Raw genomic sequence first — 13,652 nt, 5'->3', positions numbered from 1 at the left:
AGTTATTCAACAGGCCGGCCGCAGGATCGCAGACGCTGCAGTGCGCAGGCGCGGCCCATGAATGCGGCAGGCGAGATGTGGCCGTATCCATGGGAAGCGCAAATAAACAGCACTAAGAGAAAGAAGAAATTTTAAATAGAATGGTAGGATATTTTTTATGAGATGTATAGGAAAAAGTCTTCAATGGGGGCAAAGGATTTTAATTAACACTGATCAATAAGATGATAATACCCCTTTAAATCAAGTTTTTATGTTAAACATATTTCTAAAGAATTTTTGGTTATTTTTAGTTTTCCTTGTCACTATCTATTATTCCTGCAGTTTTTGCACTGGCCACTAAGCTTAATAATAGAGCCTCTTTTTGGTCTGTACAGATCACTTTTCAGAAGTCATCTAATTATCATCACAGGCAGGATTACAATGACATATCACTTGTGGATGAAATTTCAGGATGAACATAGAAACATAGAAACATAGAATGTGTCGGCAGATAAGAACCATTTGGCCCATCCAGTCTGCCCAATATACTAAATACTATGGATAGCCCCTGGCCCTATCTTATATGAAGGATGGCCTTATGCCTATCCCATGCATGCTTAAACTCCTCCACTGTATTTGCAGCTACCACTTCTGCAGGAAGGCTATTCCATGCATCCACTACTCTCTCAGTAAAGTAATACTTCCTGATATTACTTTTAAACCTTTGCGTCTCTAATTTAAAACTATGTCCTCTTGTAGCAGTTTTTCTTCTTTTAAATATTCTCTCCTCTTTTACCTTGTTGATTCCCTTTATGTATTTAAAAGTTTCTATCATATCCCCTCTGTCTCGTCTTTCTTCCAAGCTATACATGTTAAGGTCCTTTAATCTTTCCTGGTAAGTTTTATCCTGCAATCCATGTACCAGTTTAGTAGCTCTTCTCTGAACTCTCTCCAAAGTATCAATATCCTTCTGCAGATATGGTCTCCAGTACTGAGCACAATACTCCAAATTAGGTCTCACTAGTGCTCTGTAGAGCGGCATGAGCACCTCCCTCTTTCTACTGGTAATTCCTCTCCCTATACACCCAAGCATTCTGCTAGCATTTCCTGCTGCTCTATGACATTGTCTGCCTACCTTTAAGTCTTCTGAAATAATGACCCCTAAATCCCTTTCCTCAGATACTGAGGTTAGGACTGTATCACTGATTTTATATTCTGCTCTTGGGTTTTTACGTCCCAGGTGCATTATCTTGCACTTATCATAAAATGCTCTCTAACCTTTACAGGTGAACTTAATGTGTAACTCCCATTCTATTATTTTTTTTTATTTTTTTGTGTGAATTGTTTAGGGGCAGTGATATTGATCATTTTTCTAATGTACTTTAATTACTGAAATCGTACTTTTCTATTAGAAAAATAGCTCTAAAGTGGCCCATTTTGAGCCTTAGCAACGCTCCTCTGTCTTCTGTTTACATAACTGTGGAGACTTGCTAACACTGACCGTGTTATATAAACAGAGACAGAGGAGCGTTGCTAAGGCTCAAAATGGGCCACTTTAGAGCTACTTTTCTAATAGAAATGTATGATTTCAGTAATAAAAGTATATTACAAAAATGGTCAGTATCACTGCCCCTACACATTACCAAAAAAAATAATATGGCAGTTACACTTTAATGTGACCTTCTCTAAACTTTTGAATGAAGATGTACAACTGTTCAGTGTTTTAGTACTTTTTGCACAACTTGCTGTTCTCTAACAAGGAGCTTAATGGCAAAATTCACAACAAGTGTTTGATCCATGAATCGCCCAATAAATTTCCTGGTTGAATTAGAATTGGTATTTAAACAGTCCTCCTCATCATGCTGTTCACATTTTGACATAATGAGACCAAAATGACACCTAACAACTGATCAACAGTACTTTACCATTGTGAGGCTTCAAGCAGGATGTTCTCAGACGGAAGTGGCCACTGAGCTTAGAATCTCACAGAGATACAGAGAGACTGGAAGAGTCACAGAAAGGCATAGAAGTAGACGTCCTTTGGCCACATCCCACACTGATGACTGCTTCATTGCCCTGCAGAACCAGATGTTGAATGCCACACAACTCCAGGCATATTTGAAGGAGGTGAGTGTACACCATTCAAAACTGTTTACATCAGCGTGTTTTGCATGCTAGACGACCTGCAAGGGTACCTGACCACACCACCAGGCACAGGAGTCACCGTCTTGCATGGGCCAGGGAGCATCTACGCTGAACAAAGCATCAGTGGGCCTCAGTGCTGTTCACTGATGAAAGTCTATTCACACTAAGCAGAAATGATGACCACCAACAATGTTGGAAATGTCAAGGAGAGCGCTATGCATCAGCCACTGTTGTCACCAGATGAGTCTTTGGTGGTGGTGGCGTTACAGTGTGGGCAGGTGTGTCTAGTGAATACAGAACTGCCCTACACTTTGTGAATGGTACAGTGACAAGCCCATACTACTTAAATAACATCATTAATCCAGTCATTGTGCCTCTGCATGAACAACACAGGCCTAATTAGATCTTAATAGTCGACAATATGCCAGCTCATCGAGGTCGCATCATTAGGAAACGGCTGCTGGGGACTTTGGTACTTCAAATGGAGTGGCCGGCCTGCACTTTCTCCAGACCTGAATCTCATTGAAAACCTACAGTATTGGGTCAGCTGAGTCGCCGTGTAGAGGCTTGTAACTCTGTACCCCAGAACCTCAATGACCTGAGGGCCACCCTTCAAGAAGAGTGGAAAGCCATGCCTCAGCAGACAAGGCCACGTGAAAAGTGATTGAGACACTGACATTTTGTGGAGGTATACCCACCACTGGTGTTGGCTTTTGTTTCAATAAATTGTTTGAGATGAGGAAATCACCATTACATGCTTCTACTTAAATCCTCTACTTTTATGATATAATATCACTGTAGAGTGAACTTTTTACATTTTCCATAAATTTCTCCCGTAAGCCAAATATCCCTAACTTTTTGTAAGTAGTATATGTGAATATTTAACATATATTTACAGGATTCATCATTCACAATAGATGATGGTCAAAGCTTATCCTTTCCTTGGACAATGACCTCTGCACAGGTCACAGAACATGTCTAGAAAACTCTCCTATAAATGTCCATGAGGTCCACACCTGTCCATTGTGTCTATGGCTAGAGATGAGCGAACTTCTGTTTTAAGTTCGGCGTCTAAAGTTCGGCTTCCGGTTAGCGGAGGATCCCGATATGGATTCCGAATTCTGTTGTGGTCCGTGGTAGCGGAATCAATAATGGCCATTATTGATTCCGCTACCACGGACCACAACGGAATTCGGAATCCATATCGGGATCCTCCGCTAACCGGAAGCCGAACTTTAGACGCCGAACTTAAAACAGAAGTTCGCTCATCTCTATCTATGGACCATGTTGGCTGCTACACAAGTATATCTCTACATGCATCTCAGGAAAGATGGCAGCCCCCATAATCATGTTCAGAAAAAAAAAATCCACAATCATAAAATAAAAAACAGATTAAAGAATAAGAATATGTGTCACTGTCTGGTTTTTACTACGGTAGCAGAAAAAATTACAGCTCACACACCTTCCATCTAAAGGTTATCATGCAAATGCTTTCATTTACCCAGTTCCTCTCCCTCAGGCCACTGTACACACAGACAGTATTTGTCCAGTATTTTTGTTATCAGTATTTGTAGGCCAAAATCAGGAGGGCGTCCAAAATACTGAAGAGGCGCAAATATTCCCATTGTACTTCTCCTTTGTAGTTTCTACTCCTAGTATTGGCTTACAAATATTGATGCAAATCAGGGGGAGCAGAACTCAAAAAGACATTGGCAGTCTTTGCCTCTCTGCCAAACAGGCAAATGCACAAGGCCTCATAGATTACTGATCAAATACTGACTGTGTGAAGGTGGCCTCAATGAAAATTGCACTGTGCATTGCACTACACTAAGTGAAATAATTGCTATATTCTGAATGTTGTGTTACTTTATTTTAGACCTTGGCCAATAAGAATGCTTACGAAGGTCTCATCAACGGCAACATACCAATGCTTTCCTCTGTAGGTGCGTGATATATAGCAATCGAATGAGGACCTTTATGTTCAGTTTCATTAGGATATGAATATGTAGATTTCTGTTCTCTTTCCTAGGTTTGCAGTTTCCACCAATGATTTTTATGACAGCGTTGTACAGAGAGGAGAAACTGAAGAAACTGATCACTGCCAGCCCTTTAACAAAGACTTTAGAGGAGATCAAAGAAGCACTAAAAAAACAGTCTCAAAAAGGTGTTGCTTATGTTTGGTCTTCTCCATGTTGAAAATTTTATTTTATCTTTTCCACTAAATCAGCAAATTTATTTAGAGAATGTGTTTATTTTATCTTCTATCGCATATGCACAAAATGAGAAGGTTCATCCTCATTCTGTCAGTAGGGGAGGGAAAGAGGCAAATTGTTTCTTTATGCCCCTGTAGCCGGCCATTTGTATTGAACCAATGGGACTTTGCATACAGAGCAGACTATTCTAACTTGCAATCAGCTACTTCAGGCTTGTTAGCCTTCATCTGAATATGGAACCCATGACTCTATGACGTTAGTTTTGGGGAAGCTCCATTATTGAATACTTGTCAAGGTTAGAGCATGTGTATTCAAAGGAACCAAAAAGCCAAATGACTGTAGACCTGTAGTTCTCTCCTGATAAACTGATTTTATGAAAATTACTAAAGTAAGCAAAAAAATAGCACTAAAATAAGGGTGTCAGTCACTATATTACTCTGCCCTAAGATATTATTGCATAAACCTAGTGGCAGTTCCTAAAAGATAGCGTGCGGGCTGCCTGTAGCCAATAAAAAAGTTTCATTACAACATCCTCCTTACTCTCTACTCAATATTTGTCTTCTGTTTTTCAGAGAAAGAGGTTAAGGGAAGCTGCGAGCCAGTAACTGTTGGCACTCTTGTTCCAATGGACATGAGCCAGCTCTCCCCCCGTCAGTTGATTGTGTTCCGCTTTGGCTCAGCTCTCCTCCATCTTGTATGTCATAGCTGCTCCCAATATCCTCTGCTACTTCTGATCGCTCAAGCAATTCCAAGAATACAGAGTTTTGGGCAGCAGAAGGAGGATCTGCATCTTGGAGACTCCTATTATGATGCAGAAAATAAAATTTTGTTTGTACCACCTACATGCCTGGATCATGTTGGGGAGCTAGCAGTGGTCATTGTGCATGCGGTGGCACAGATCAGTACAGGTAAATATCAGAGAGGCCATAAACCCATTGATTATAATGAATTAAGCCACTGTTATAAAATGAGAATATATATATATATTTTTTAATAAAAGGGCTTCCCTTACTTGATGGCCTATCTTCAGAATATAAGATTAGTGTGGGTCCAAAACCCCACAGTTCCACCAAGCAGCTGTTTCTCACTCAGTGAAAGGAAGCTCTGTCCACTGTATGGTTTCTGGCACCAACAGCTGCCCGAAACCTCTAATCATGAGGGTGCGCGGTATCAGACCCTCACTGATATGATATTGATGACCTATTCTGACCACAGGCCATCAATAACCATGTACTGGAAAACTCTATATGTAACCTTTTACAATATTGACAATTTTCAACGTACAATATGGCTGAAACGTTGCTTTTGTTCTTAGGGATGCATCAGACACCCATTAATAGTGAATATCTACAGTGCATGAATGGATCTTTCAGGGCACTATCCCATGCGTTCTTCTATTCTTGGGGTGCAGAGAGATCGGAGAAGGTCACAGTAAGTGCTGTCAGACAATACACATCAGACCATACTTGAGGATGTCAGCGCTGATTGACTGCATTGATTGATGGGGAACGTGCATTTTTGCATAACGTAGTTACTGGTAGTCATGGGTATGTTCTATGAATGCAATGCTGGTGGAGTTACATACATATTTCCGCAGCTACTATATACATATTTGACACTTATTGACATATGCAGTTACTGTTGAATCAGCCCTGTAGAGCAAGCATGTCAAACTCAAAGGCTAACATGGGCCAAAAAAACAAAATTTAAGTTTATGTGGGCCGCATCAAAAAAAAAATCGTACATTTTCATAGAACAACATTGTTGTTTCATGACTGCTGACCCCCAACATCCCGTTGCCCAATAACACAAGTGAGACCTATATATATATATATACAAATATTAAACTTCACTATAAGACACACCTAGGTTTTTGAGGAGGAAAATAAGAAAAAAATATTTTTAACCAAAAGTTGTGCTTTTGGTGGGCTTTGAATTAATGGTGGTCTGTGCATGACACTATTATGGGGGATCTGTGGATGACGCACTGTCATGTGGGGGATCTGTGGATGGCACTGTTATGGGGGACCTGTGGATGGCACTGTTATGGGGGATCTGTGGATGGCACTGTTATGGGGGATCTGTGGATGGCACTGTTATGGGGGATCTGTGGATGGTGCTGTTATGGGGGATCTGTGGATGGCACTGTTATGGGGATCTGTGGATGGCACTGTTATGGGGGATCTGTGGATGGCACTGTTATGGGGATCTGTGGATGGCATTGTTATGGGGTGGGGGATCTGTGGATGGTGCTGTTATGGGGGATCTGTGGATGGCATTGTTATGAGGTGGGGGATCTGTGGATGGAACTGTTATGGGGTGGGATATCTGTGGATGGTACTGCTATGGGGTGGGATATCTGTGGATGGCATTGTTATGAGGTGGGGGGATCTGTGGATGGAACTGTTATGGGGGGGATCTGTGGATGACACTGCTATATGTCATCCACAGATCCCCCTCATAACAGTGTCCCCCAATACACCGGCCCTCTGCTCACCGAAGTATTTATAAACGTGAATCCTTATCCTGTTATTAAGTTGAACTAACGCTGCGCTCTCCCATGTTCCCCTGTATCCCCACAGCACTTACGAACATGCTTCCATAGCAGGCAGAGCTGACGTCGCGCGTCTGCTCCGCCTGCTTCATTCATAAAGTGGGCGGAGCAGGCGCTCGACGTCAGTGAGTGACGTTACTGCTGCCGTCCGCTCTGCCTGCTATTGAAGCTTAAGTAAGTGCTATGGGGATACAGGGGAACATGGGAACATGGGAGAGGGCAGCGTTAGTTCAACTTAATAACAGGATAAGGATTCACGTTTATAAATACTTTGGTGAGCGGCGGGGCCCGGTGTAAGAGTACAGTGACTGCACCGGGCCCCGCCCCTAGTGACGGACTCCAGCCCCTCCTCTCTCCCGGCTCATACATAGCAGTCTGCGATGCTGCATCTTTGCCGGGCCGCAAAGATATTCATTGCGGGCCGCATGTTTGACACCCATGCTGTAGAGAATACCTCCCAATAAGAAATCCCATCAAATAAGTATTTTTTATTTATTTTTTATTTAAGTGCAGTTTTGGTAATACTGTATGAGCATCCTGGTGAACCCAGCATAAAGCTCCAGGAACTCACGAGACCGATCAAGAGCAGCCTCATCCATGAGGCAAAACAATGAAATATCTGTTTCTTTCATCATCTGAAGCTAAGCCTGAATCACCCAAATTCCTCGACCCTCTTTCCTATTCTTTTTATTTCGTATGATTCTCACATTGACCTTCTTGTTCCAGGACATGGGTGAAGGACAGTCTGACATGAAAACCGCATTCAGAGACCTTCTGATGATCCACAAACTACCGGATCATTGTCATAAGCAGAGAAGGTAGGTGTCGTATTCTCCAGGTAACACAAAAGGAAAACAAATTGCATATTAGATTTGTCATAGCAATTATTTTATAAAGAGAAGTCTAGTCCCCCCCCCCACATACATACAGACAAGCCTGTTAGACAGCAGAGGAGCCTGAGGTCTCCCAGTTTGGTTGGTAGTAGTTTGTGGCCACTAGCTCTTTGCTGTAACTCTATCTTCAGGAACTGTCTTTTTGCTGAGCTCATGCTTTTAAACAGTAGCTTCTGTAATCTGAATAAGCATGGCTGCAACGTAAGCTTGAGAAAGAGACAGGGTGCCTTCGCACGTGGCATATTGTGTCGCAGAAAGACTGAAAATCGATTCCATTCATCTGATTGGGGTTTGCAGAAATCCATGTGCTTCCCACCAAAACAAACCCATTCAAATCAATGGAACTGATTTTTGGTTGCAGAAATTTTCTGTAACAAAATCTTGATATGTGCAAAGGCACCCTTACACATCTGTTGAGACACTAGATGGAATTTAAAATACATTGAGCATTAGTAGACAATGCAGATAAGGGTCCTTTTCCATGGACTGATTATTATTGGGAACAGAAAATGCTCATTCCTGACCATTGGCGTATATAAACTTGCCAGCAACCACCTGCCAAATGAGCAAATATTAGCATTGATTGTGCGACACCAAAAACTGTTGCTTGTTGGCAGCAGATCATGCTATGCCAACATCATGCAAACTGAATAAGGGACCAAAGATTCTAGTAACGACTGATCGTCCTCCTTTCAGTTTTTGTCAGACCGTTTAAAAAAAAAGTGTGCAAAAGAGTGCCAGTAGACTTAAATATTATCGATAAATGCTCATTTGGGGCTCAAATAACTCAATTGAAAAGGACTCTAAACTGGACCTCACTTATCAAAGCTGTGTACATTGAGCAGATAAAGACATAAGAAAATAAATAGCAGAACTTTAAACCCCATAACACAGTGGTTTCTCAGGAAATACAGGTGAAGTCCCTAAAAAACATGTGCCACTTCTTTTTGCCTTGGCAATAGAAGCTCTGGTCATCCGGATTAGGAATAGCCCACTAATTCATGGGATACAGGTGGAGGGATAGGAAGACCAAATTGGTCATTATGCAGACAATATCATACTATTTCCCAGCACTTACAGAGTCATCAGTAGATGATTTATTATAATCACATCTTAAAGTTTTACCATCTATTAATAATGGGCTAATAATAGACATACTCAATTATACCCCTATATATCAATTATTATTCATATCAATAATTAATATCATTGTAATATATTGAGAGGACTCTGACCCACACATACCTAAACGGGTTCTCTGGTATTTTAATACTGATGGACTATCCTAAGCTTAGGTTCCATTTTGGACTGATTTTGTTCTATAGCTATCACTTTCAGTCTATCTGCAGACTTTGGCTTTTTGTTTTACACTGAATTGATCAGGTTGTTGCTATGGTGGTTCACTGCATAGCCACTGATCACCGAAAACCTGGCTGCTCATTAGCACTCCTTTAACCCATATTGTTATCAGTTTGATCATAATTTAGTTATAATGAGTGTATATGAGTTGTCAGGAGTTCAGAGATAGGGGATACACTTCAACCCTCAGAGCAGCTTCCCTACAGATTCACTGTAAAGCTAAAATAAATGGTCTGTAGATGCACTGAAAGTGAAGACTGCGGAACAAAAACTGTTTAAAATTTGTAATAAATAAATAAAAGAGTGCACCCAAATGTGCCCATAGCCTTTTTGATGAGCTTTCCTGAGGACAGGCCACAAATATTAAAATCCTCTGAAATCAGTGTAGAGATCCCAGCTTAGTAGTAGCAGTATTATTCATGTAGTATTGCTCCTAATAGCAGTCCAGGGAGGTGACAACTTTCCTTTAACAGTCATAGGCCTCTTAGTAAATTTGACCCATCTTATGGAGTATTTTTTTTATTAAGACTGGAATGCAAAAAAATTATATATCCTTAGGCCTCCTGCATACGAATGTGTGCACCCCGTGGCCGTATTGCGGACCGCATTTGCAGATCCGCAATAGATGGGTGCCGTTCCGTGGGCATTCCGCATCACGGATGCGGACCCATTCACTTTAATGGGTCCGCAAATCCAGAGATGCAGAATGGCACGGATCGGAAACCCACGGAAGCACTATGGAGTGCTTCCATGGGGTTTTGTCCCGTACTTCCATTCCGCAAAAAGCTAGAACATGTCCTATCTTTTTGCTGAACGGGCAGATCGCGGACCCATTAAAGTGAATGGGTCCGCGATCCGCTGCGGCTGCCCCACAGTCGGTATTCGTGCATTGTGGCCTGCAGCACGGCCACAGGGCGCACGGTGCGCAGGAGGCCTTAGGCTTGGTTCTGCAGTGGAGGTTCCACAAAAAAAAATACTGTATTCAGCGATATTTTGTCTGGCAGAATAATGGAATCCATACTAGAAACCCGGCAGACCCCATTATACAGACCCACCAAGTGTCCCTCTTTTTGATCTTTTCTCCTTAAATGTCCCTCTTTTTGATCTGAGGTATAGATTTGCATTGTTACATTTCTAATAATAATCAAGAAAGTGTTTGTCTGGTTCCTATCTGTATATTAGAACCTACCTTGTATATTATTTCATTATTGGATGCAATTTGGATTTTAGAAATCTCTATATTTAGATCATTTTTGCACTATTGTGCACTAAGGAAACTACAAAAGTGTATAAATATACATGAAAAATTGACTTTCACACAATGAACCATACGATTCCCTGTTTAACCGTCCAAAAAGTTGGGAGGTATGCGTTATAGTCAGTGGGATTCGATATTGAATTCTTTTGAAACCAGTTTAATGGAGAGGGCCTTCTGAGTGTGAACTCATAAGTCCTCTCAATGTATTATGATTGCACTTTTCAGGAACAAAAGGAGGGAACAAGAGGACTAAGATTCTAAAAAATTTGAGATCCCAGTGGTGTCCAACAGCAATTCTATTTTTTTTATTTCTATGCTAGAACAAATAAACAGAATTGGGGGTCCGACTACCAACTCTGACTACTGGGTCCTTGCCAATCAAGAGAATGGGGCCACTGTGGGCTTCTATTTAAATGAAGTGGTGGTCTCACATGCTCACTGCCTCTCCATTCAACTCTATGGGACTGCCGTAGATAGCCAAGCTTTTTAATCTACTGCCACTCCATTAAATTGAGGGAAGACAGGGCTCCTGTTCTCAGGGTCCCAAAGGACTGACCCCTGCCAATCACACACTTATGCCTTGTCGCCTATATATGTAACAACCCATATTATCCACAGCATCTTGTATGTCATTACACAAATCTGCACATTGATCTGGCTTTATCGGCGTTCTCCACATTTATTTTCTTGTCATCTTTTATCAGCTGTGAATTTTACAGCAAGTTTAAAAACCAGAGAATCATGGAAAATGTGTTTATAAAGAATTCTGGATGTCTCAGAGAGAGTCCCAAAGAGCAGAGTTCAGATCAGATGGCTATGCAGGTAGGTCATTAATATCTTTGGATTACATATTGTATGAAGTATTTACTATCTAGTATTTCAGGCCATAGCAGATCTCACAGAAACCAGTGATTAAGAGGGTCACACTACTGGATGAAAGAACACATTGAAGCCAAGGACAGAGACAAGGGGAAGTTACAGGGGTTGTCCGGGTTCAGAACTGAATCCGGACATATCCCCATTTTCACCCCTCCGGCCCCTCTGACATGAGCATTGGACCATTTCATGTTCCAATGCTCTCCCTTGCCCTGCATTGTATCGCACAGCGCAAAGGCTTTTTTGTAAATATTTTTACACTACCAGGTGGAGGCTTCCTGGGTGAAGCTCTGAACCCAGACAACCCCTTTAAGACATCGGGATATAGTCTGTAATCACCATTACATTTTGTTTTTCTGAACTGTTGTAAGGTTGGGGTTGGCTCCATTCCGCATTGTGCCCAGGGAGCCATTACCTACCTGTTATGGCCCTGGTCTCAGATCCATCCAATCTTGCATGCTTATGTTTTCACAATGTAGAATTCATGATCAACCTTTACAGTATACTGTATATCATAAAACATTTTTACTACTTCTATTGCATGACAGGAAGAGGCAATAGATGTCCTCAATGAAAAATTCCTCCAGCTGGTAGAACAAGCAATGAAAAACAAGAGGGAATTCAGAGACCTGAGTGCTGGAACCAAGAACGTTAAAGATCCATCTGTGGTGAGATCTTCAGTGATTAATATATACTTTACGTTGAAACATGGAAGTGATCCTAAAGGCCTCTCCTTTGCATCGCTTCATACTGTTAATCGAGAATAGAGAGGAGGAGATTTGTTAACACGTATGTCTAGGATGATCTACGAATTTAGGACAATAGTTCCAATGGTCTTGAACACTAAGATGGAAATTTTGGGGTTTATTTAGTAATAGACATTCAGGAACTGCAGTAGTGGGGTCTCCTCCTCCTCCTCCATTACAGGTCGGTTATCCAGCTGTTTACCAGCACCCTGAAACTGGATTCCATACCTGACATTATCACCATCTGAAAATACCACGTGTTTAACTTCTAAGTTCCATTAGCTACATACCATGCATGATTTTTGCCTCTAGCAATACACAGAATTGTGACATCAACTTTGACTTTTTACATGTATACTAGAAGCATCTTTGATGGAAACTTTTGCAGATCTAGAAGCTTCATCTGTGTCCTGTGTGGTAAACATCTAAGGCCTATTGCACACGGACGTTTTTTTTCCCCCGTTTACTGGACGTTTTTTGCGTTCCGTATACGGTCCGTATACGGAACCATTCATTTCAATGGGTCCGCAAAAAAAACGGAATGTACTCCGTATACATTCCGTTTCCGTATTTCCGTTTTTCCGTTCCGTTTTAACATAGAACATGTCCTATTATTGCCCGCAAATCACAGTCCGTGGCTCCATTCAAGTCAATGGGTCCGCAAAAAACGGAACACATACGGAAATGCATCCGTATGTCTTCCGTTTCCGTTCCGTTTTTTGCTGAACCATCTATTGAAAATGTTATGCCCAGCCCAATTTTATCTATGTAATTACTGTATACTGTATATGCCATACGGAAAAAACGGAACGGAAAAACGGAACAGAAACGGAAACACAACGGAAACAAAAAACGGAACAACGGATCCGTGAAAAACGGACCGCAAAACACTGAAAAAGCCATACGGTCATGTGCATGAGGCCTAACAATATGGTCGTTATAACCAGTTCATTGGTAAATGAAAAATGTTACTCCTGTTGATGGTTGCCATAATCCAGGGCAGGTGACCGATCACTAACAATTTTAGTAGTACAATTAAGATTCTAGAAATTACTTTTGTAGCTTAGTTCTTCACTTTGTAAAAACGAATAACCTTACAGATATTTTTCTTGTAGTTTAATAGGTTGGCAGAAAAGAGGGACCAGGCTGTACTGCTTGAAATACAGAGGCGTTTCACATCTGAGAAGATTAGTGCTTCAGAATCTGAATTACTTTATCTGCATCAGCCGGACACTGCATCCTCTGCATTCCGGAAATCAAGTTGTAACTAGCATTTTGACGCACTTGATAAGTGACTGCTATGACATAAAACATAGTTACATACATACTGTATAAAGCATGAATACTGCCGTGAGCTCTGGCCTGAAAGGGGTGTTAAGTAAAAAAAAAAAAAAGGCCGCTTTCACACAGTCAGTATTTGATCAGTGATTTCTATTAGTGATTGTGAGCCAAAACCAGGTGCAGGTCAAAAACACAGAATAACAGCAAATCCTCCTGTCATACCTTATCTTTGTGAAGCCTCCATTGGTTCACAATCACTGATCAAACACTGACTGTATGAAAGTGGCCTAAGATTTGCAGGGGTTTTCTGGTACAAATTGAAAGTTATACAATTAATTAAATATAACC

The 13,652-nt window shown here is 41.3% G+C and overlaps 1 protein-coding gene across 1 annotated transcript in view; it reads left to right on the top strand.

The window, feature by feature from the left end:
* Positions 1-13,402, top strand: part of LOC120997173 — a 45,272-nt gene extending 31,870 nt beyond the window's left edge. Inside the window, exons 14-21 of the mRNA XM_040427188.1 lie at positions 4,001-4,067; positions 4,154-4,288; positions 4,910-5,245; positions 5,653-5,768; positions 7,618-7,709; positions 11,106-11,223; positions 11,826-11,945; positions 13,139-13,402. Of these exons, the coding sequence (XP_040283122.1) occupies positions 4,001-4,067; positions 4,154-4,288; positions 4,910-5,245; positions 5,653-5,768; positions 7,618-7,709; positions 11,106-11,223; positions 11,826-11,945; positions 13,139-13,294 (1,140 nt within the window). The 3' untranslated portion in view covers positions 13,295-13,402. The remainder of the gene's footprint in view (positions 1-4,000; positions 4,068-4,153; positions 4,289-4,909; positions 5,246-5,652; positions 5,769-7,617; positions 7,710-11,105; positions 11,224-11,825; positions 11,946-13,138) is intronic.
* The last annotated feature ends 250 nt before the right edge of the window (positions 13,403-13,652 follow it).

The sequence above is a fragment of the Bufo bufo genome, chromosome 1 (assembly GCF_905171765.1).
Source record: "Bufo bufo chromosome 1, aBufBuf1.1, whole genome shotgun sequence".
In the NCBI taxonomy this organism is placed as follows: domain Eukaryota; kingdom Metazoa; phylum Chordata; class Amphibia; order Anura; family Bufonidae; genus Bufo; species Bufo bufo.
Note: the sequence above shows the minus strand (reverse complement) of the source record. Positions and strands in the feature narration are given on the sequence as shown.